This window comes from Nipponia nippon, unplaced genomic scaffold (genome assembly GCF_047370975.1).
Source record: "Nipponia nippon isolate SJK-2023a ecotype South Korea unplaced genomic scaffold, ASM4737097v1 scaffold_4, whole genome shotgun sequence".
In the NCBI taxonomy this organism is placed as follows: Eukaryota; Metazoa; Chordata; class Aves; order Pelecaniformes; family Threskiornithidae; genus Nipponia; species Nipponia nippon.
In genome coordinates, this window is record NW_028262358.1 from 75210978 (window position 1) to 75236365 (window position 25388).

A 25388-nucleotide genomic window follows, 5' to 3' on the forward strand; every position below is an offset into this window, starting at 1 on the left:
ATTATGAGATGAGTGCCTTTTTAATATGCTATAGGAAATTCTAAATTATTGTTAGACTGCTGCCTAATTATAACACTTGATTTATATTCCTATGTATTTTTGTATCTGAGAAGTAATTGTATGCAAGTTGAGGTCTTGGATGTAATAGTACTCAGCAGCAGCATATTCTTCGACCTTGAATAATACACCAAGTCCTTTCCAAAGCAGAGGCAGAGTTAAATTCTGGAGTTGGATTCGTAACATTCAGCATGCACACTTGAGAAGCTGTGTCGGATTTAAGTTACATGATGTATGCAACATTTCTTGGCTCTTTCCAGGGCTGGGATACCTTCCTTCAAGCTGCAGGGAGTCACCTCTATTTACTTGAATATTGTCATGGAGTCTTATGTGCTTGAGCTGTGTCCTTTCAGGCACTGTGCCCCTTCCATTCATCAGGTCAGAGCAGTAGAGAAGACGACTGCAGCCAGATTTGCCACTTGGTGGGAGTGCTTTGGTTTTTGAGCTGTCAGATTAAGAGGAGATGCTGGCAGTCTCCCAGCCAATTTGTTACAGAGCCGAATCTGTTGTATGTCATCTGAGAGAACCCCTCACGGATTGAATTTTACAGGTGGTTTTGGCAGAGATTTTGAATCTTGGGTATAGGTACAAGAGGGGTGTTGAGCAGCTCAGCATTGTCGTGCTTGATGTCCTCTGGGTCTATATAGAAGCAAACCCAGGAAATTTTCATATCATATGATAGCGAACTTCAGGATCAAAAGCAGAGGTGCAGAGTTGCACTTTTCTCAGTCCAGTAGACGTATTTACCAAGTTGGGAGTCTGGTCATTATCACTAGTAGGATACAAGAAGTTGTTGGATGGAAGTTTTTTCAAGATCTAGATTTTAGTTTCATGGTAATTTTTGTTGTGTAGTTTGTAATGTATAAACTGTGGAAAATGGAAGCGTGTCACAAAAATTAAAATTTGATTTAATAATAAAAACATTAATGAAAAAGTCAGCTAGGTAGAGGAGATAAGTAAACTTTAGGAATAAAGGGAAAAATAGGTTGTAAAGATATTTTCTTTGGGAATTCTTTTCTGGATAGCATTGCAATCATTGCCCAATCCTTTGCATAGGTTAGAAATTTCTTACCTCTTGAGAGGTGCATCACTATGGTGCCATAATTAATTATGCTGAGGTTGGAAAAAACATACTTTTTGGCCATTCTTTTGCTAAAACACTATTCCTCTTATGGTGGTTCATATAACATTTATCTTCCTGAAGTCTTATTGAGAGGAAAACCGACTTTGAAAAATGGATGATTGATCAGAATTGATGTCTAGTCTTGTTATTTGCCCTTCTACAAGGGTTTTGGAAAACCTCAGTTGCCATCACTGTTCATTCGCTGAGAGATCCAGTGCAAGTATAAGGTGGTAGCTGGTTGCCAGGAAATCAGAAATGTTAGAATAAGCACTGCCAGGGAAAGCTAGTTGCAGTTTAAAAACCCAGACTAAATGTGTAGGTTTGTGGAATTATGTGACGCTACTTCTGAATTTTAAAGATGTATTAGCGAAGTGATGTGTTGGGTCCCCCTGCCTCATTATAAAGACTGTTCTAATATAGCCTTAGGTTTAAGAGTCTTTGTTAGTTTGATGGGAAATTTCTTTATCTTCTCAGTAGCAGAAGAAATTTATTTTCTAGTCAACCGAAAAGTGAATTCAGGGTATCTTAAAATCTTCAGAAATGACAAACATTCCATATTGCTTTTTAGCAGGTTACTTTCTATAGATGTTTTCAATTTAGTTGTTGGTGTTATCTGAGTGGATGAATGTTCTTTTATTGTTGGCTAAATAAGGAGAAAAATCTCCGTTGAGACAGAGCTTAGACTTCTCTATACCTTTCAATTGGGAGGAAAATGGTTATTGTTAAATCTCTGTCGGACTGACCAAATTTGACTACAGAGCTGCCTTTAACAGAAGAGAGAGCATAGAATTTGATAAATTGAAACCTTGTTTCCTTTACGAAGATGCAGAAATTCAATAATAATTCAGATGTATTTTGTAGAAGAGAGATGAAAATAAATGATGTATTTAATATGTGCACTGGCGCTAAGTCGATACTGTATGATCTTAACGTCAGCATTTCCTTATATAGTTGTATTAAAAATTAACAATTTTCTTGTTTTGGAAGTAATTTTCCAATAGTTCTTTCTTTCTGTTTAAAAGTCTATGCCATGGTATACCATATTGGTAACTAAGAAATGGAAAGAATTGTTATGCTTGTATTTCTGCCTATGTTCTTCAAGAAAAATGCTAGAGTTACTTAATTTTCTTTTGGTGGGAACCTCAAGAATTAAAAATGCAGTTACCCTAGTTTCTATTCCTTTAATTTAGTTAAAATATAATGCTTATGAAAAAATCTTTTGCCAAGCTTTTGTTTCAGAATAATAATGTTATTTAGCAATGCCAGACCATTTCCAGCTCCCGAAATGAAAATATTTATAGAATAAATACTTGCTTAATCCTTGTCATAGGAGGAGGGTGGGGCAGGTTTTTGTCTTCTTCCTGTCCTAACATTTGGCAATTTACCGGTTAGATCCTGTTCAATGTCTTTTTACTTCTTTCTTTTTTAAAACATACTTTATCTTTCTCTTGTGGGAGTTTGGAATGCTCACAGTTTGGGGGCTGTGTGTTTTAGAGAGATGGAAGCATGAAGAAAGGAAATGGTTGAAGGACGTGTAGAGCAGACTTGGAGGGATGGTTTCAATATGAAGGACTGTGTGGGATAAAACTGATGAAAATTGGGTGCTTGTATAGGAGGATTAAAGAGAAGACGACAGTCTGTTGGGACTCATGCTTTAAAACATTTTAGCTTGTTAATTTTAATTTGGAGCATGCCTTGTAAACTGAGGCACCACTCCTAGCAGTTCATGTAAGAATGGCAGTTGTTAATTTTTGGCATTTCAGTCTGCCGCCCCCACTTGGTTTTGCACACCGAAGGCTATCCAAGGACAGGGCTTGACCAGACCAGTATACAAAGAATATATCCTCTCTGAAGCAGAACTTAAGCTGCCACTGAAACTATACCTTTCTTCTTAGGTTCTTTGGACAGTTTCTGTTTGTGGGTTTTTTGTTTGTTTTTTTTTTCTTGTATATGTATCCATGTCCATTTTTATGTTGCCTACATCTTTTTGAGACCTCTTATACATGTGCCAGCCGCAGACAGCTTACAGCTGGAAGGACTGATAAATGAACTCTCCATACCTGCTCTAGTTTGAAACTATTATTAGGTAAAGACTTTTTTTTTTTTTTTTTACACTTCAGTTATGCAGTAACTCTGTAAGTGGAATTTCTCCAAGTAGAAAAGGGAATCCAAATTGGATAATCCCAAACTTGAGAATCAATTGGATCACTAAAAAAAGCTGAATTTTGAGTATTTTTTTTCATGTGGTACGCTGTTTCAGTTCCCCTCTCTTTTCTTCTTCCTGATAACTTTGAGACCTGTGGCATGGTTAGCAAAGGATTGTTTTTACAAGTTTAATAAAATTAATAGCTGCCTGGTTTTACTTTTTATTTTGAGAGGCCCATATATATCTCCCTGAGGGAAAAGCTGCAGCATGAGCTCAATATAACAGGCATCAGAGGATCTATGTGGAAAGGATAATAACATGGAGGAGAGGATCTAGTCTTGATTAATAACATCTAAATAAGTTGGAATTTTTAAAGAGCTTCTGAAGGAGTAAAATGATGATCTTTAGGTTCCTTTGAAAACCCTAGCTTCAATTTAAAACCAACTTCAGTGACCCTAGAGGCTTTGAATATATTCATCACACAAGAGGTGACTTTAAAATTCTATACCATACAACTGCTTTTATGAGCAATCAGGCTCATGCTTTCGTCTTTCCCATGTCTTCTGATCCACATCTCTGCTAGTTAAAGGTTTTGGTTCTAACCTTGAAAATGGTTAAATGCATTACAGAGTGCATTTCCATCAAAGAAACTACTAAGGTTGTTCCAGATCAGTTTAACCACGTAGATCAAAAGACTGGAGTAAACTACATGAAAGGTGGGAACACCTCTTACATGAGATTGGCCTCAGAATAAATTGCTGAAGATGATTACGGATTTTGTCATCGCTGACACAGAAATATCTGTTTATTGCAACATTTACTAGTGTTAGTAGAGAGAGCAGTGTTTGTCTTCCTGTTTTCTCTAATTTTTCTTAGGTTTCCTTCACAGCGAGGTGAACGCGTCTGTCCTCACCCTGCTCTTGTAGGTGGTAGCTAGAAAGCATTATTCATCCTATGGTGAAAAAGTGTTTCTGTGCAAGAGTTATTTCCTTGAGGAGTGTACTGTCTGACTATTTTTAAATGTGCTAAACGCCTTCATAATTGATCATGTTGTTTACATTAGTAACAGCATAACTCTCCTCTTTCTGTCTTGCAGAAGTTGTCTTTTTCTTTGGGAGGAAAAAGGCAGAATTTCCTATACCTCTAAAGAGCAAGAGATGTCCTAGTTGCTAGTGTACTTCACGTAACAGTTACTTGCATTATATAGCGACAGACAATTTGTAGGCTAAGTTCAAAGAGTTTAAACCAAATTACTGTAGGAGCTGGCTATCGATCAGTGCATGATCTTTTTCATCTGCTGGAGATGATTAATAAAACCTCACCAAACCCACCTTTCATGAAGGCTTCTATGAAAGTGCATACTACATAGACATCACTGAATCTAGTGGCTGACTATTCTGGCGAATTCATCAAGTAATTTATTTTCCAATGATGATCACGCTGCAAATGAGATGCTGTTTTCCTTGCTATTGAAAAGCTCTTCCTGAACCTTCCCGTTCCCGAGATGCCATCTTGCAGGGTAAATTTATCTGTTATCAGTTGTATCTGTTTGTTCTTGAACCATGATTGCCATTTAGCGTAATTATGTCTTTCATCTTTGGTGCTCACGCCTTTGTATTTTAGTGGCTATCAATCTTATTTCCTTTCAATATTTGATTAGTTACAGTAATTGAGCAAGGTTTTTCTTCCCTGTGGAGGGATAGATTGTTTGCTGCTTTGATCACCTTTTGCTTCTTTCAGGGTGAGTTCATCTTTGTGTGTGTGCGGCGGTGGAGGTGTTTGAGTATAGGTAAAGAAAACCAAACGTAGTATTTTAAAAATATATCACAGAAGCCTTTTATGTATTGATGTCAATACATCCCTTTCTCCCCTGTAAATACCTGAACTAGTATATCTAGTATCAGATTTACCCTCTTAATTTTCTTTGTTGTTTTATAGTAATCCAGTTCTACCTTTTTGTCACTTGCACTTCTCAGTCTGTAGTAGAAATTCTTGGTTAGTTTCTAAGTGCATGAATTCAGGTTTTGTGCTGTTAATTTCATCTCATTTGTGTTACCCTTTGTTTACTCAGTCATAAAATAAAGTATTGTAAAAGATGATGTGTTATCACACTCCTTTTCTTCATTGGGAATGCCACCTTTATTTAATCAGATAATTTCATTCACACTCATTATTTTAATGCTGAGATGGGTTTTATTAATAATCACAATACCTACTCTTTGGTAACTCTCCAAATAGTTAATATATAGAACTGCTTTACCTTGAAACGTTTTCCATCAGCAGCTGCCTTTTTAGGTAGTTTCTTGCTCACCTCAAACTTCTTGCAGTTGTCGTCTTTCCCATCTGATGAAGTACTTAACACTCTTATAAAGGTGAAATTTGAACACAGATCTTCTGCTTGTGTAGAAAGTGAGTTTTCAGAGAAGAAAATCAAGATAGATTGTTTTTAATATATTTATATTCATGGTTTCAAAATGTTTTGGGGTTTTTTTTTTTTTTCATGCTTTGCATGATGCTATTCTTGGATTATCACGTCTGCAAGTGCCTTGTCTCCTTTCCCTGGCCCCTTTATAAATGTATGTGCTATATTTGCTAATCATATGATGCTGCCTCTGAGTTCTGCTTGTCTAATTTTCACTTCCTAAACGTGAGGCATTTCCTTTATGTGTATGTTCTTTCTGTCCATGGTCAGTATCATAGCTGTCATTAAAACTGGAGGTAAAATATTTTAGATTTTTAGTTTTTTCTTTAAACTATATGATATCCCACTCTTACTTTCTTATTCTTGTGCTTGCACGCTCTCCTGTGCTCCTTCTCTAGCTAGGCAATCTTTTCTGTTTATTTTGACTTTCCATGCAAAGTCTAACTCAGCTTGACTGCTGACACTTTACATTTCCAATGCTTCAAGCTTCTATACCAATTCTGTTGCCAACTTAACTTTTTCTCAGACATCAGAGACGTTCTCATCATGACCTCCACCCCTCCCTTGCTATAAGAGGTGTTCACTTGTGAGGGAAATGCTCAGTGTCCCTCACGAGAGAGCTTACTTGTCAGACAGCAGAAGAAATAACTGGCAATTCTGCATATACTGTGGAGCTGCCTGGAACCCTGCAAGCTGTTTCATGCTAGTTGGGCTATCCAAATGCAGCATTTTAAAATTTGAGACCGTTGCATCAACTAAGAGCTGTGATGAGTGAAGATGCTTGTAGAATTCTCTTGACCAGAAGAATAATTTAAAAAAAAAAAAAAAAAAATCTAACGTGTTTACAAGAGAGCCATTGTACAGGAGAGTCGAAGTTGCACAGATGTTGACAATTCAGAATGATGTCCTTCTCAATGACTTTCTGCCTGAACTGCTCTGTATGTTACCAAGAAAGACATGTACTGCAGCTCACCTGAGAGACAGGTTTTTATTAGCATTTTACTGCTAAGTTGGGTATGACGGAACTTAATTTAACTTAATTTAACTTAATTTAACTTAACTTAAATTTTAGAGGAACAATAAGCTAAAGTGCTATTAAAATATGATGCTGTATTCACCGAGTAATAAATTCTAGCAGTTGCAGATCCTTTTTATGTTCAGGTTGTTATCTTGCAATAAAATGTTTTCAGGTACACTGGAACCTTTCGGTTACTAGGACAGTATATTAATTTCTTCTTTCTAGCTTTAGGCTTGAATTAACAAAGTCTCCAAACTGATTTACTTCTGCACAAGACCTAAGAAAAATAGTATTGGTATTATGTTTCATTCATCTGTTTTGTATGTTTAAAGTTTATACAGCAATCTGTGGTGCAGAAAAGCTGTAGACAATGATTTACTGTGTCTTTGAAGTTGTCCTTGGGATTCTAGGTATGGCTAAAACGCACATTTATGAAGCGTGTTTATGGTGATGAACGGACATACAACCATTTCAGAACAAGGTGCATGACTTAACTGTTAGACACACATGGCATGTGACAGCTAATAAAATGAGTAGTGGAAAGGTGAAACTGCAAGGCGGGCCATTAGGCTAGGCTAAAATCTTACCTAAATGTAGTGTTACGACTGTCTCTTTTTTTCCCCTCTTCTGCCCTATATCTCCTGTTTGGACAATATATTTCAAAATGAATTCTTCTACTCCCTTATTCAAAGAATTTGAAGTCAGGTTTGTTCTCAGCCTGCACAAAGGCAATAGGAACCCCCAGCCCTTCATAGCAGAAGCTGGCAGAGAAGCAAAAGTGGCAAATCTAACGTGAAATGAGTTAGGTCTTTGTTTTCAAGATTAGGGTTAGCTGAAGAACTAGGTGCTACCCTTAGCATCCTTTAAAGCAATACATAATTTTGAAGCCATTTAGACAAAAATTAATGACAATACAGTTAGGTGGTGGGTGTAGAAGTTAAATATTGACTAGATTCTAGTCAAACATAGAAGTTGTTAGGGTAGGTAGTTGATACAACTGTGATGCAAGTAGCTTTAAATACGTCCCTGTATTTTTACATATTGGCTTCCATCTGTCTGCTTTAATGAAAATACTGTTTCTGAAGTCTCTGATTTCTTTTTAGCTAAATCTTAGATCAATACTTGTCGTTGAAACACTTGTCTGAAATTTTCTGTATCTTGATTTCAATAGCTGTGCATTTGGTTCTGCCCTATATTCCTTTCTGATCACATCTTTCCAGTGCTTTTTGAATGACTCTCCTCATCTGTGCTCCTCTCGTACCTGTGAGTAACATCGGTTCGATCCCCGTGGTCACCCTTTCTTCTGCTGTAGTCCATCTCTAGGGGAGATTATTTTTAGACATAAATCTGACCAGCTTTTCTGTTCATGACTCAAGCTAGTCACTGGTACCCTAAGCTATAGTTTTTGATCTTGTCTAATTGGTGTCTAGCACTGTTGCAAGCCCAGTGTAGCTAAAGCAGAGCTCCCGTTCTTGACCCAGTGCGTTGGACTCAAGAGCCGACGTTTCCTTGGTCTGGCTCCCGCTGCTGAAGCACCGGCTGCTGCGGCACTGGTGGTCTTGACGGCCAGAATGCAACAAAGTCTTTAAAACCGTTCTGGTTTGGATGTGTGCCACTTCTTTCCACTTGAAGCTTTCTATTTTAGAAGAAATTCCTTACGGCATGCTGCTATGTTAGTGTTGTGGCTCCGTAGAAGAAGGTGTAAAGATCCGTTATTCGCTAAAACTACAAAAGCACTTCCAAAATTACTATCCATGGTAATTGCAAAGCATTCACTTAAGCTAGACAAATGAGAATAGCACAAAAAATTGAGTTGTCTTCCTCTTTAATTAACAAATTTGTTCATCTGTTGGAGTGCAGAATAGATAACACAAAAGCTTATTTAAATATTCTTAATAATAACTTACCAGTATTTTCTATTACACACTGTTAGATGGAACAAGATAATTTGACAAGTTTTCAGTCTAGTTTTTGATATTGGCCAGTGTCTAATACAACTACAGAATGAGTTTAAGTCAGGGAATCAAGTCCTTAAATGTTCTGTTTAAATTATGAATATCCACTTAAATATAACTGTTAGATAAGATGTGTTCTGGCAAGTATTCATGTCTCTGAAATGTTTTGCTTTGTAACAGCTCCTCTTAAAAGAAAAAAATAAATTGTTATTTATAAGGCTGCTGTAGCTCCTATGATTAAGGTATTGGCAACATCTCTAGATTGCAACTTTTAAAATAACCTCATTGCTTTTAGCATTTTCATTTACAATATGGTTTAGAAAAATTGCTAGGTTTTCCAAGTAGAAAAGACTTGAGAAGCAGGCGGGTAGAGAGTGCATCTGTAACCTGTGTAAACAGACTTTGTTAGTTCGGCGGGAGCTCTTGCCATCTATGGCTGCAACTATAAACAGTCGTCCAGTAGCTGAAAAATACAGCGTCAGAACTTTTTTGCAGAGACTGTTTGTTTGCCTCTGTTCTTCAGGTCAGATACAGACATTCTCTGTTAGGAACTCAACACGTGTGGTATAAAAGTAACATCATGATTTCTTCCTGATGTTCTCATGGTTTTTACAAAAATCGATGTTTAAGATCATACCAGTAATAATTTGATTCTGTCATGTGAAAAATGCTGGGTTTGGAGAAGGGTGCTTCTTGTGTCATCTAAGTTGAATGAAAAGAGAACAATGCATTAGAAATAACTTACTCATTGTAAATAAGTGTATGCCATTGTTGTTTTGGATAAGAAGCGTACCACTTTCTTTAATATGAAAGTATCCTTTTTCATGACTTGTGTGAAACGGAGAGGTTTCGGGTTTCATTTATTAATCAGGCTGTTGTGATAGATGGTGACCGCTGCTGCGTACCGTTCCTCTGTGTGGGCTGGCGTGAGCAGTGGTGTTTGAGAGCTGCAGGATATACACATTCCTGTCTCGTTTTCATATAGCACCTTTCTGTTAATGCACAACACTTTAAGCATCCTTTCTATTCCAATGCTCTGCATAATATTTCTATTGACTTGTTTATTATATGCTAGCATTTGATATGGAACTATATTCTCTTTGGCTGTTTCTTACTGCAAAGTTGTACTCATTTTGAGAGAATGCTTTTTTTTTTTTAAACAATTTGGACTTTTTTTATATTGCTATTGCTGCCAACAGTGTCTTTAAGAAAAATCTAATAGCAATTAAATAAAATAATGTGCCTACCATAATGTTTTTTTCTCCCCCTACTTTAAAAATTATCCTAAAATGAAAAGAACTCTCTATTAAAAAAGAAAAAAGGCAGAGGCATCCCATCAAATCCTTACTGGAAAATAGTTTTTAATATTACTAAGGACAAGGTATACACCAACATCTGTTGATGCCTGTCGAAGGACAATTTTAATTCGTAGGGTTTTGTTAGTTACTATGTGTTAAGAGACACAATTATTTTTACTGCATCTCGTGATACCTGGGCGTGACTATTGATCAGGTCATTAGGGAGGAATTTCTTTCTTTTAAAGTAGAAATGCTTAGCATAAGGGAGAGGAAGAAACAAAAAGAAGAAAACACTTCCTGCATGGTAGAAAAAGCATTTAAATTATTTCATTTGCTGGAAAACTGGGATAGATTTAAGCAGTTGTAATAGTCTTTAGAAGATTTCTTGTCTTGCCAGATATTTGTATAGCCAAAGGATAAGATAATTTAAAATTAATCCTTTTCCTTATTTTTTTCCCCTAAAATAAACATCACGAGTCTTTTTCTGTAAGGTGAAAAAAGGGAAGATTCATTTTTCTCAAATGTGCCTTGGAACCTACTCCATTTACTATTTTGCCATTATAAATAGATTCTTGGCAATTTATATACTAGTGCAGATGCAGGCAATTTTAAGATAAAACAGAAGTGATCAATCATTCTTGTGACTGCAGTATGGCGGGGGGGGGGGGCAGGCAGCAAAAAGTGATTCCTTGGAAATTATATTTTTGGGAGTACCGCTTCCCAGCTCCTCCTGAGGACTGATTTAATCTGGCAGAAGGGTGACTTCAGCAGCGGTGCCTGCTTTAATGTGCTGTCTAATTAGTCATGAGACCTAGTTTTCCTTCTGGCCAGCAGTAAATAAGCTTGGGTTTATTTCTGGATTACAGGATAGTAGTTGAAACAGCCATTAGAAAAATGGGTTTGGTAAACTTTTCAAAGAAAACACCCTTATGTTCTGAGAAGAACAACCCTGTGGACTTCCAGGCAAGCGAAGCAGGGATCCAATGCAAAAGAAAATTATTGGTAATAGAATAATTATGTGGTAATCGAACTGTGGTGTCCACACAAAGAATTGGACCAGCTGCCCAAGCTTGATTCTGGCATCCTTAAATCCTGATGTTCGCCTTTGATAAGAGAACAGTTACGTTTGTGTGCAATGACTCCTTTAAGATAGAAGCTGAGGGTGAGTGGGATAAATAGGTAGGATGGGCAGCTGTGTGCTGAGTCTGGAACAGAGCAAGGTAGCTAGTGATGGTCAGCTGTGCTTGCAGAACAGCAACCCATGCCACGGAGCCGGTGTATATCCTGATTTTGACAATAATGTGTTGAATCAGTGGCATCTTTTCTTCTAGGGCCTGTTTTAGAATTACTTGTTTGCTATTTGTGCTAAGACTTGTTGTGTTTCTTTGTTGTGTTTGCTTTTCTTAACAAGCACAGAAGTAACGAGAGCTTCTCTGTTTCTCTGCAGCTTTTACGAGAGTTGAAGCACCCTAACGTGATTGCATTGCAGAAGGTTTTCCTTTCTCATAGTGACAGAAAGGTTTGGCTGCTGTTTGATTATGCTGAACATGATTTGTGGGTAAGTACAGATTTTCCTAAGTGTTTGAGGTAGTGTAATACGAGCTTGTTCAAACTGAAGTGTGTGGTGTACCTTCATATAGTGCAGAGATGCATAAATTTCTTGCTTTGTAATTAAGGGTCTAACTGACATCCTGTTCTTTGTACACTTTAAAACCTGCAAAAGGCTATGTAGATTTTTTCCAGTCAGATTTTATTTTGAAGCTAAAAGAATTTTCCTACAAGCTTTAATCGTTCCTAAATTGAGACCTCCTAAAATAGAGTTTGGAAATGTATTTAGTATTTTCTTTTTTCTGCAGTTTTACACAGACACACACAGACACAGACACACAAGAGGAACTGCTTTACTGAGTCTTCTCACTGAAATATACTGGGTGACCAACATTCAATCACCTAATTCTAAACAGTGAATTTGTGACAGTATGAGTGGAAAGAAAATAAGAAAAAAAAGTAAGCACTGCTAATTGGGCCTACTGATAGACTATCACTATGTGGAAGAGCAGTAGAGACTTAGATGTCTATTTTTAAGTTTCCAGCAAAATATGATATGATCTGATTTAATCTATTGTAGAGGTGGACATCAATGACATCATGAGTTGAACTCAGATACAAATATTCAAGCTCCACACCTACTGATAAGATCTGAGTTGCTTACACCTGGATTTGTGTTTAAACCCAAAAGATATCAAACACTTACTAACAGTAATCAGTATGTTTAGAATTCCTTTGAAAAAACTGGCAAGGAGAGGAAGTGGTAATATTAATTGTAATATTACTTCTTAAGGCTTCAGTTATATAGAAGTTGCTATTACTAATCTTAGTGACAAATTGCTCAATTTGTTTGTACTTAGCTCTCAAGACACAAAATTGTAATCTGGAAGGAAAGTAAACTTAGACCATGCAAAAAGATACTTCTGGCTCAGAACAATTAAAGTCATGGTATTTCATTCCCCTTCATATGCTTAAAAATATTTAATTTTATTTCTCTTATGGGGTAGCAGCTTTGTATTTTAAAAGTTTTTTTCATCAAAGTTCAGTGTGCACTGAGAGTTTGTGTATTTCTCACAACTGGTGACAGTGATGATGAATAGGATTGCAGCAGCTAAAACCCTGTATGGACAGAATTTATTTGTGCATCAGTAGAGTTTACTCATTTTATAGAACAACCACAACAAACACACTTTACTGCTACATTGAATGGCATATTTAAAACACCTTTTTTCTAACTTTTTCCATTTCAATTTATTTTGGGCATGTAGTTTTTATACTACATGGTGATTTTTCACATGATTTAACAGCTTTAGATAAAGAATCACTGCAGTCTAATGTTCCTGCCGCTCCTCACATCTGGCTGGGTATTGGTCATAATCTCAGTGAAGTTAATTCTTTTCTAGTATTTGAGACTGAAATGTTTATTTGATGTGAACTGGTCTCCCACTTCCTAACTCTCTTGCTTTTTTTTTGTATGGGACACGCTACACAAATCATTTCTCCTTTCCTATAAAATTGCCCATGTTCCCTTGCTTCTTAAGCCTTTGCCAGGAATTCTTTTTCCTCCCTTGCATAAAGTTAGCCATGTTCAGGGCACTCTTGGTTCTGGCTTAACCTTGGTCCTCATTTCCTTTACCGTCAGCACTTCCCAAGCATCGCTCTTAATTCCCCTTTTGTCTCTTTTGCTCACTCCCAACTTTGTGTCTTTTTCCACGCTGCCTCCTACACATGGAACAGCCTCCCAATTAACGTACGTAAAGATCCTTCACTATCCTCCTTCGAAAAACTCCTGAAAATCCACTTACTTTGTAATGCATTTCAGTAATAACAACCACTTGTCATTCTGTCTGTGTTGTGTTGTGTTTTGCATTTCCTGTGCTTTACGGCTTGTGCCCTTTCAGCTCTTTGGGGTAGAAATCGTAGTAGGGGACTGGCACATTTTGTTACTGCTTAGCGCCATGTGCTCCCCCAGCACTACATAAAAAGAAAATAAGTCTATTCATTGTGGGTATCAGTTTAGAAGGATTTAAGTTTTGGAACTGTAGATGTGCTGTCGCTAGAGAGATGTAGATTCCCAGAGACCAACGGTTTCTAATGTAGGTACCTTAGAGTTACTTACCAAATCTGTCTGTAAGTATGGAAATCGTCCTTCTGTTCAAAGCTGCCCAGCTTTAGTGACTCCTATTGGCTTCAATGAGAAGAGTAAATGCTCATCACTTACAAACATCAGATTAATTAAAATCATTAAATTTTTGTCTTCTGTACTGGAAACATTTGGCAAGAGATGAATAAACTATATTAGATGCTATCTTACTTTGTTCATTTTGTAATATTGAAAAAAAATTGTCCCATTCTAATGAGGAAAAGTTATGGTGCCAATTAAGCTTATTAAAAAGTTCTTTTATGGTGAGCAAGAACTTTTTTTTTTTTTACTTTGCATTAAATTCGCAAGGATTAGACTGCTCAAATCTGTAATTTGAGTATAGATAGTGGCATACTTTATAACTTGCTACAACTTCTGTTGATGCCATTACCAAGGGATGAAGAAAGCTATGCTAATTTGAACTACTTTTGACAGGTATTGGTGAAGACTTACTATGTTATCCTTGCCTGCAAACATATTCGCCATTTAATAACTAAGCCTATCAAAGATTTTTCCTTCATCACCTCTGAAGTTACATTATACAAAACAATGCAAAGCCATTCATGAGATTGCAACAAAGAATGTTGAAGAATATAGCAATTCTTTTGACCAATTGATTTCTAAATCTTGTTTGCTTTAATTACCAAAATTCTTAGTGTAATCCACAGAGTATTTTCTTGTCATTTTTCTTGGCTATTAGACTCTGTCAACTGGTAAAGTTCTTAGGCTGTTGGATATGCCACATATGTTAATTTATAGTGTATTGTCTGCACTGTCATCACTGCTTATATATGCTCATGCTATGAAGTAAATGTAAGATTCCTTAGCTTGTACCTCAGTGTAAAAGGAGCACCTGATGCAAGGTTACAAATGTGTATGTCCACAGATGCCATTGAATATCTCATACATCATAAGCCACATCCTTTCTTAATTCCTGGTAACTTGCTTCAGTCTCACACCTTTATATTCCAGTTGTCTGAAACGTTCAGCTTCAGATGCTCATAGCCACAGAACCAACCATCTCCTGTTCCTTCTCTTGTGAAGGACATTCCTTTTTCAACGTCTACTCATAAAGTCTTGGATGCTTTTAATCCAAATTGTATCCAGGTTTTCTGCCTTGCTTAATTTATGTTGAGATAAAAAAATGTAATTCAGTTAACACATAGCTGAGTTAATCTTAAGTCCACGAGTGGAACTGATACTATTTTTAAGTTACCTTTTCCAGTACACAGTTAGAACTTCATAGTCTTACAAACTATGCATGGATGAAATCTTTCCAAGAAAAAGTGTAATTCCTTCAACTAATACGTGTATTTTCCTGCTATGTTCATTCTTGTCGTTAAAAAAAAAAAAAAAAGGTTGGTTTAGATGCATGAATTTTTGCTGTTTTATCACTAAGGAATAAATTTATTTTCCTATTCAACTTTCATGTATGTTCTTATTTTACCTTAGTCTTAAGTTGTGTACTGCTGTCCAGAACTTCTTATGTAAAGCTCATGCACTTTAAGACATTATTCAAATTTACAGTAAATACATTAAATGCATGATGATTACTTAATTGGACTTTAAGAAGAGTGTGATACAAATGAGATCTGCTCTGGAGGTGAATTCTTTTTGTTGTCAGTGCAGTTACTTTTAGCCATTGGAGAGGTTATAATAGTTAGAGCCAGCTTTTGTTCCCAGCTACTCTCCTATACTTTTACAGCATCAGCTTTTTAGTATTGGAGGTATTTTTTAAAGCACACATTTTTGGTTTTAGTACTGCAGATAAACACACATTCAATGTCTTCAATTCCATAGTCTCCATATTTTTAAATAGGATTTTTGATTCTAAGCAACATTTTTGTAACTCTTTTTTTATATTCTAAATTTATAGGGTATCTACTTTTCTAGCTATGGTACAGAGTTAATTCTCAGACTCATCTAATATGTCCATGTAACTTCAAAGCTTTAAGATTTCCTTTTCTGGAAATCTATGTTGTAACTTAAATCAGAAGCTTCTGAAATGTTTATCATCTCATTCTGAAAAACAGCGACATTTTTATCACAGTAAAATGCGTTGAATGTGTTTTATAGCCATAAAAAAAATTGTTGGCTTTTAATAAGTGATTAAATAAATTATTAACTATGATTTGGTAATATTCAATGTGATGATACATTCACTATCCAAGAACAGTTAAACCATGATCTGGGTATTTTTTAGGTTTGGTTGATTGTTTCTCTCTCATTGTTAGATTCCAGTGATCTCTAACAACTAACTGCTTAGCAGCAAATACAACTGAGAAACTTGGAGTAAAATTAATTTTGAAATTATTGTTGATAATCATAGAAACATATGCACAGACTGGCTTTGTATTATATGAAATACTTGTAATGTATATATTCTTCTTTTTAAAAGTGTAGGATAGAGATTATAAGCGTAATCGTGTGTACCTAAAAATAATCATCAAATTATGGAAAGGAGAAAATATTCTTCCTACATGTGAATTTTGCAACACTAGCTGACTCTCTCAATATACAAATAAATGTACTTAATTTCAGCTAATGACATTTTGAATAATGTTCTTATATGCTAAATGAAGTTGTGAGGGTGTTTGTATACTGATTTATGCAATAAACCTGCATGTTTGTTTAATCACATGAATGTTTTCTAATGGATCTGAGTTTTAAAGTCTTCCTCAAATATGGAGTAATCAGTTATAATTTTTACTTCACTAGTCTTTAGTTTAGCTCTTAATCCTGAGGATAATTCAGATGCTAGTTGATCACAAATATTTTTATATACATGAAAATACTTTTCTCAGTGTAGCAGTTTTATTTTTCTCTTTTAATTTTCTATAGTCATGCGTTTTTTTTTTTGTTGTTTTTTTGTTTGTTTGTTTTTTTAATTCAGTCCTGCTCCACTAGGTGATTCTTTGTGCAGTCTTCTCTGTCGTGTGCGTATTTACCAGTATAGGATTCTGCTGGCTGGCAGAAGAATGTAAGATTTGTTGGGGCAGAAGGGAGCGGGCTGGCATAGGTTTTGATTGCTTTAAAGTTACAATTTTTATCATCGGCCATTGTTACAGAAAGTCTTTACGGCATGATTTATCCCTTCCAAATATAACGGAAGGGGTCTTTTTGGCACTAAAGTGATGGTTGGATTTCTTGCAGAGAGCAGCGCCATTCCTTGTCGATAGCTGTCTGTTCTGAGATTGTGCTTGTCACGTCACAAAACTTGCTTTTTCTGCCAGAGTTGTAGGGATTTGGGGGTAGTTTGTGGGTTCATCTTCTGTACCACAAAGTGTGAAAATTGGAGGAGACAACTGGTAGGAGCAGACCTCAAAGACAAAGGCAAGGGTGCAAAAGCATGAAGTGTGTGAAGAATTAACGTGAACGGAGTGGTGTGAATACTGGGTGTTTCGGATATATGATGAAAGGGTAGTTGAAAACTGTGTGTGTGGTTTTTTTTTTTTTTTTTTAATCGTATAGAGTTATTTTGACATATTTAGGTCTGAAAGATCTAGAAGAACGAGAAAGACCCCAGCAGAACCTGGGAAAATGGTACTGAATCTGTTTGCTCTGTGCTTCAAAGCTTAGGTATTTAAAGCAAGTTAGCTTTAGCAAAAGTTAGCGTATTAAAGTTCCCTTCACTGTTACTTAAAATGTTGACCCTTGTCACTTGGAAATGGATTTTTTCATTAGACAGTTTGGTTAATGACATTCTAAAGAAGATATTTGATGATGGCGGTGTACTGCCATAGTTTAGAGTGAGGCTGTTGAGGCACATTTTTTTCCCCTTCCTCTTTTGAAGGACTGTTTTATGTGTTGATGGCTGTAATGCTCCCACAATTGGAAACTTAAGTGATTGCTGTAGAAATACTTTTACCTGCTTTTGTTTTGATTTTATTTTATTTTACTTGTGATATACCCTTGACAAAATTTTTTGAGTGTTTAAAACTTTGGTGTCTGAAATGAGTCCTAACTGTAGGCTTGTGAAGCTGTGATTTATTTTTGGAACAGGAAACAAATGTTACTTAGGTTAATTGGGTCTATCTTTGCTTCCTCTTTTTGAAAATTGTGCAAATGATGCACGTGTAGTTTTTATACCACCTTTAGATTTTGATTTATTCTTCCATAGCCTTTTAAGTGCTTTACATTTAACACTCAAGAATATTTGTCACCTTTGTTTGGATATTGATTTTGCTGAAGACAGAAGGTGGAAATCATTTTATGTGTAAAATGAGACTTGAAGCCATATAATTTGAATCTTCCTCTTGACCTTGGCACAGATTTAATGTGTATCCAAGCTTCCATCTCTTTAATATTAAAATGTAATTTTACTTTTTACTGGTGCATTGACATAATTCTGTTTTATTCTCAAAGGCTGGATTGGATAGAAAGAAGGGTTTTTGCTGAAGTGTGGGAGCGAACAGGCAATTTACTTCAGCAGGGAGAGGCATCTGTGTTGACGTGATTGCATTTCAGTTTGATGGAGATGCATGTGATTTTAAAACAAGCATTGCCTTAAGCAGTAGAACTCAAGAAGTCAGGTTTTCAAGGGGGTTGTGTCTTGAGGTCTATGGATCATCTCATGTCTGTTGAGGTGAGAGCTCACACTGTGACTTCATTTGGTCAGATGCATAAAATCTCTTGTTTAGCTGGATGCTTACTTCCATGAAAACTTTCCATGTCTGACTTGTTTGTTTTAACCTCTGTCATACTGAACAGCAGTTCTTGGAATGGGGAATGGGATGACGCAAACACAGAGAGAGTATGTTTGCATCAGCTTGACTTTCTTGGAAGCACGCTAAAATTAGGATCTTTTTGAATGTTCATTTAACTGCTGGGTAAATACTAGAGGTTTTCATGGAACGAACTAAATGAGTTTGCTCTATATTGTCATGCATTATGTTTACTTTGTTTATGGTGGAGGATTTAGAAAATGTACATAGTTCCTCATCAGTCAATTTTCAAACCAATTTCAACACATTAGGTAACATAGAAGGCAGATGAACTACTAGATTGAATAGTGTTTCGTGAGTCACCACTGTATTTTCTTTTGGAATGCTTAGCTCTGTTTCACTTGTTTGTTTATTATCGTTTATATGGTCTTGGCTTTGCTAAAGCTAAAATGGTCTTGCTGAAATAAGCTGGTTCATCCATTTTCCCCCTCAATTTTATTACCTTTTTTTTAAAGTCGAAAATTGGGTATATGCAGTTAGTAAATAAAACCAATAGTTCCAGAGGTTGCAAACAGGAAATTATAGCAAGCCTCTGGAAGCTTCATTACTTTTCTAGAATGTTAATAAATTTATACTTTAACATTGGTCAATGAAGTATTAATTTAATTTCTAATATAGACTTAAAGCCACTGCCACAAAGTCGATCCCTTTTTTAAATTTAAAACAAAATGTGTAAAAGCAATAGAAATATTTTACATTATGTTTATTTTCAAAAGTGAATACCTAATTGGCTCACAATGTTTATGGAAGGTTTATGGAAGTGGCAGCATCTTTTTAAGATCTAGGACTCTGAAAATACAGTTGCACGGAAAGGGAAAGTGACTTGGGTACTTTTGCTGAATAGATTTGAATATTGCTTGAAGCTTCATTTACCTCATATGACAAGCATTCTTCTGTCGTTTTGAAGCGCCTTAGGTATATCCGAAGGGGAGCTTGCATCCACAGTGAACTAATTAAAATGAAATTATGGCTGGATAACGTTGGGGGTAGGTTTCTGTTGTGTAGCATGCGACTGGGACAGTGTGCACTGACAATTAAGGCTTCCCTAAACTTTTGCTGAATGTCTCTCGGTATTTTCCAGCTTTTGTGGCCAGGTGGTCTTTCAGAATACGGGAATTAAGTTATCTTTAGGGAGTGACAGTGAAAAAAGACATGGAGAATGCTGAAGCTGTTTGACCCTGTGTCTGCTTGTCGTCTTGCTACAAACATGCTTCTCTGACTTGACTGGATTGTGGAAGTCCTCATGTTTTGTTCTTAATGGTTATCCATTAGGGGTAAGATTCAGCAAAGAACTTGAGCATACCAAAAGGTTAAAAGCTGCAATGTCCAAGCGCATCTCCTGGTTCCTGGAGAGAGAGGCAGAATGTCCTTACCTGTCAGGATTCAAATCTATACTCCCAGCTCAGAGGACAGTCTTGATGGTCTAAGATTATGGCTGTTATATGCTGTACTTGAGGCTGCACTTTGGGACTACGCGGGAAGTGAAGCTAGTAGAGAATGCCTCATCCACTTGCATAGTGCTGTTATGTATAAAGAACATCCTAGTTTGTGCTGGCACCTGCACCCATTTCTACGCCTGAGGTCTTAGGTTTAAACTATTCAATCTTCAATGTTTTGACACGGAAAGAGAACGTTCTCCCTGCCATAGCTGAAGTCAGCAGAATTGCTCAAGTTAAAAAAAAGTCCTTTACCATAGTTGTGCTGGTATGGCATCCTCGGCTTTGGAGCTTCCTGTACACCTGACCTGCCTGATCTCCAAAACTTCTGTCAAATTGTTATGACCATTCATTTATTTCTATTTTGATGCTCTTATTTATTTAGTTATTCTTTTAATTTGAGGAATATTTTCCCAAAACAGTGGTAGGACCATATAGATATATTTCTGGAAATATAAAGAAATAAGAAAAAGCTTGGGCTTGCTGCCTCCAGTAGAAGAGATGCTGTTCAGCAATGGCACCTATTTGCCCTTCTGTTTCTTAGATGGACACTGCCATTAAAATTGCTGTTTAGTGTTGGTTGTGTGTGTTGGCCTTTCTTCATGTGGCTAGTTGCACGCAAGAAATTGGATTAACTACTTTTTTTACAAAACTCTTGAAAGTAGGACTTGGTCACAAGCCCTGTGGATTCATTCCAATGGTGTTGGCGTAAATTCAGCTTTTCAGTTCCCTGTACTATTTGGCCCTGCAGGATGTTTTTAGTTTAATTTTTGTTCAGTCCTCTAATCTAAACTGTGATGGGGTGAAGTTTGCGATTTAATGAATATAAACTTCTGTAGAGTAAGTTCGCAACAATACTTTTTATTGGCTTTTGTAGGAAATTGACTTTTATCTAATGGTGATACTGCTTGCTTAAAGCAAAACTATCAGTTTTATTTCACTTCTGCAATTGAAGAACTCCTTCAAGAAAGGAATGTGCTTTCTTAGCCTTTCTGACTGGGACAAGCCAGCATCAGAGCAAGGTGATTTAGGATGTGTGTAAGTGATATTTCAGAGGCAGATGAGAGCAAGCTCTGCTGTCTTCTGGAGTGTGAGCCAGCTTTGGTAAGTGTGGTGGTGAGCCTCAGCTGGCAAGTCTGGCTGGGTACCTTAGCTTAGTGTTGCACCGATACAGTTGTGCTAGCTCTGGTTTAGAGGTAACTTGCATACCTAAAGCTCAGCGTAAGGGCAGGTTATCTCCCTCTAAAGTTCCCCTAGGTGTTCCTGTGGAACAAGAGGAAGAAAGAGGGATGCTGCTGCTTTGAGTGGCTGCAGGAAACCTTCCCCTCCTCTACCCTGGTGTAAGCTTTGCTTTGCCGATCTAGTGGATGGCCCTGGCATACTAGTAGCTGCTGATTAATAAATAGTATCTTGTTCCTGAACCGATTCTTCTGTTGCCTTAAGCGTCTGCTCAGTCCTTTAGTTTCTCACAGGGTAAAACCTTCGGCAGATTTCCCAAGATGTCGGAAGGAACTGGGGAGCCACAGGGGAGGGCAGGGGCAGGAACGAGAGGGCACCAGCCTGGTGCCACCATGCTCCCTTCCTCCAGAGGTACCAGGCGGGCTGTGGTGGGGCCAGAGGCAGAGCGTTCGTTCCTCCTCAGCGCATCTGTGGTTAGTTGTGTCCCATTCTGCCCCATGAGTCCCTTTTTCAGTTTCATTTTCTATATGCCTTTATTATAAGGAATAATGTTTTATGTGGATACTAGTCAGTTTTTAAATGGGTATAGAAAACCGTTTCAGTGATTACATGCACCTTGAAAAAAGGCTGAGCTGGGTTTATCGGTCTCTGTTGTGACCTTCGCTCCTGTATTTTTTCATACTGTGTGTTAATAAAGATACTAATTTGGGGGTTTATGGTATCGTTACTGCTTTATAAATCGTATCGTAATTACATGTGAAGGTCATTATCTGGTGAGCATCGTGCAGTATTGGAAGGTAGGGACTCCCAGTTAAGTTTTGACACAGAATCTTCTTGTGACATGACAAGAAAAAACCTTTCTAAGGAAATGATCCCTTAAGGCTTTTCATTATAGTTTTCAGAGCGGTTGCACAATTAAAGAATCAGGTACTAAGAGCTTGGTTTGTTTACTAATCCTCATTTGTATATTAAAAACTCATAATCCTGTATATTTCTTTTATACTGCTTTTTAATATACAGCCATCGCTGTTGTATGTGTAGTACTGGAAGGATCGGTGGAAACATTGCTGTTGATAGGGAGTGAGCAGTCTCTTGTTCTGATTAATTTGGGGTTTTTTTGCTTATTTTATTTTTCTTTAAACAATATTGTCTACACCTTTGCTAAGCACAATTTGGCTAAAGCACTGGTGACAGCCAGAGGTAGCATTTACCATGAGGAAATATTAAGCCGTTACCATTTTCATTGGGAACAGTAGTGACAAACTTGGCGGGGGGGGTGGTGGTGGTGGTGGAGGGAGCAGAGGTCTAATGAAAGCACAGCCATTGGCTACCTCTGTAACCTGGGGAGAGGGATGATCTTGAACTAGACAAATCCTATTTAAAGAATTGGGTAGTTAGTAGTCTTGTCACTCTACAGATTAGCATTTTGAATCACTTTCAGTAAAAATGCAAACTGCCTTTATTATTTCTGTCTTTCAAAAAGCACATAATTGAAAACTATTTTGTTATTGGAGATGCTTCTTTGAATCGCCTTCAGAAAGGAGATTTTTTTAAAAATCTGAATGAATGGATTTATTTGCTTGCTGAATGGCAATATGTTAAGATTGTGTTTGTGCCTTGCATAGCCCCAACTTGTCTGAGGATTGAAAAGGTAGAAGGGCCTCACCCTGCTTTATTTCTTGTATGGGGTAACAAAACCAAACCTAACCTATCGTCTCCACATTGATCTTACAATAAATATTAATTAGGTTATGAATATTTCATGATCTCTCAGCAATCTTTTCATGATCGTTTTTTCATTCCTTCAACTGACTAATGCTGAGGTCCCTTTCTGCATTCCATGTTTTCAAGCGGTATTTGTCCTCTAGTGGGCTGACTGACTTCTGTAATCCAAGAACCACTAGCTTGTCATCCTCAATCAAGTATGCAGCCAAAACTTGGCAGGGAGAATATAACCATTTTTAGATGTTTGCACCCTAATGGTGTGGTGTGGGGTTTTTGGAGTTGTTCCCCCTCCCCCCCCCCCATATTTATTTGAATATTTGTTTAATCTCTTTCTACCTGGGATTCTGATTTAGGGGGGAGCAGTAAAGTAGTTGCAAGCACTCTGTCCTGGGTGGTTTTGGAGAGGAGGAGGGAAGGTGTGAAAGCATAGAGTGTGGTCCTCTTCCTGGTAGATACTGCTGGTTTAGAAGGTTCTGCTCTAGCAGCTGAGGATAAGAGGATCCCAAATGGGGAGGAGGGAGGGAGGAGAATGTTTAAGACACTTTACTGGAGGTAAGTAGCCAGTCTTTAGATATTAACAAAATCTTGACAGCTGTTTTTTAAAGCAACTCAGAGAATAAAAACAATTTAAGAAAATTGTGAGCACATCACTATTATTTTCAACTGAAAGTTCAATAAATTTTGTATTTCATTCCATTATTTAGTGTTAATAGTTTAAAAAAAAAAACAACACAACAAAAAACCTTTCCATTTATCTAACATGTTTCTTGTTTCTACTTGTTTTATTTCTAGCATATTATCAAGTTTCACCGTGCCTCAAAAGCAAATAAAAAGCCCATGCAGTTGCCAAGATCTATGGTTAAATCCCTACTCTACCAGATCCTAGATGGAATCCATTACCTCCATGCAAACTGGGTGCTTCACAGAGACCTGGTAAGTGTTGCATGTTATTACCTGGTTAAGAAAGTTTCATGCGCATGTTGTTGGGTCGGAGAAGAAAAGTCCCTATTAGTAATCTTGCATATCGATCCGTACAGCTTTTCCTGTTATTGTTGCAGGAGACCAATGGAGACTTTAAACATGAAAACAAACTATGTTTTCACATTGTTTTTATCTGAGTCATCTGAGCTCAGACAATGATGCTAGATCCGGTAAAAGGATTGCAGATATCAATATCCGAAAACAGTACGTGAGCCAGCTGATATATGTAGGTTGAACATTCTTATAAGTTTGTGCACAACTTTGAAAAGGCATTTGAGGAAAGTGATTGATACCCTTGTACATTGTTTGGCTTACGTGCAAGTTACCATAAAAGATAATGAAAGAGTAGTTTTTTCATGGAGTATTTCTTTTCCATGTGGTATTTTTTCTGACCGTGGGAAGAGAACTATGAAAGAGTTGTCATCTTGAAATTTCTCATGACCTGAAGTGGCTCTTTAAGTTGACTGCAGATTACAAGGGCAGCCAGTTGCCTTGTCTTAGTTATCCTGTTCCCCTTAAAGTTTCCCGCCACTCCTCATACTTAAGTGAAGCGCTACCAAGATTGCAAAAAGAATACTAATATGGGTATAGTGCTTGCTGCCACTTGCATTGTAATGAGAATTTTTGGCATGAGACAAACAACATGATGGTTAATATGCGAAATCTGTTCTAATAGTTATGCTATTGTAACATCAGTAGTAGTTATGGTAAGAAATATAGTGTCACCTGTGTATAAAGCCACTACTTTTATTTAGTTATGTTTTGTAGTTGCCCCAGTAGGTCAAAATAGGGATGCATGTCCAGAAACTTATAATTGCTAATTAAATTTTGTGAGACATAGATTGTTCTTGAGTCTTTAATAGTAAATAGGGGCTTGGATTAATTTTTGGATGTATGCTTTCTTAAAAGATATGAATAAGTAAGGCAGGCCTGGAATAGAAGTCACAGACATCTTCTGAAATAAATTTTATTTAATTTTTGTCGTAATACCCACTAACAGTGGCCAGAAGTGGGGTTTCAGGTTTTGGTATGGGTCATTTTTTTACCTTGTTCCCTGGTATTTATTATCCGTTTTTCTGTTAAATTCCAGATGTTAGTATATTTGTGGTTTGGTTGGTTTGGTTGTTTTTTTTTTTTCCCCCCAACCTTTGGAATAGCAGCCATGAGCAAAAGCAGGAAGCAGGTACAACCCTGATTTTCATGCTACAATTATTACTTTCCTAAGGAGACAGCTGTTGCTTTGGCAGAGTGCTGAGATGTAATTAGATACAGCTTGAGAAGGAACACCTGAACAGTCTATATTCAGCTATGTTTAAGGGAAGTGTATGTGTTCATGGAACTATTAAATATATATACACTCAAATGCCATACATGAACTTGATATCTTGGTAGGAAATACAAGATGGTATCTAGGATAATAATCACAAATACCCTAGAGAATTTTCTTGCCGGTATTGCTGTTTCCAGCCGGCAGCACCAGGTGTTTTGGATGACTAGTGCTGCTACTTCACAGGTCTTATCTATTGTTGATGTGTTGCAGCAAAGCTGGTGCCTAATGTCTCTGTCTTTTCTCTTGGAACTTTGGGAGGTAATGGTTATGAAAAAGACAACTATTTTTCATGGTACTTGAATG

At 36.9% G+C, this 25388-nt stretch overlaps 1 protein-coding gene across 2 annotated transcripts in view; it reads left to right on the plus strand.

The window, feature by feature from the left end:
• CDK19 (cyclin dependent kinase 19) overlaps window positions 1-25388 on the plus strand; it is a 134501-nt gene that overhangs the window by 41125 nt on the left and 67988 nt on the right. For both annotated transcript variants that reach the window (XM_087775330.1, XM_087775329.1), the window contains 2 exons: window positions 11467-11577; window positions 23567-23707. In XM_087775330.1, coding sequence (XP_087631456.1) covers window positions 23612-23707 — 96 coding nt within the window. In that variant the 5' untranslated portion in view covers window positions 11467-11577; window positions 23567-23611. The remainder of the gene's footprint in view (window positions 1-11466; window positions 11578-23566; window positions 23708-25388) is intronic.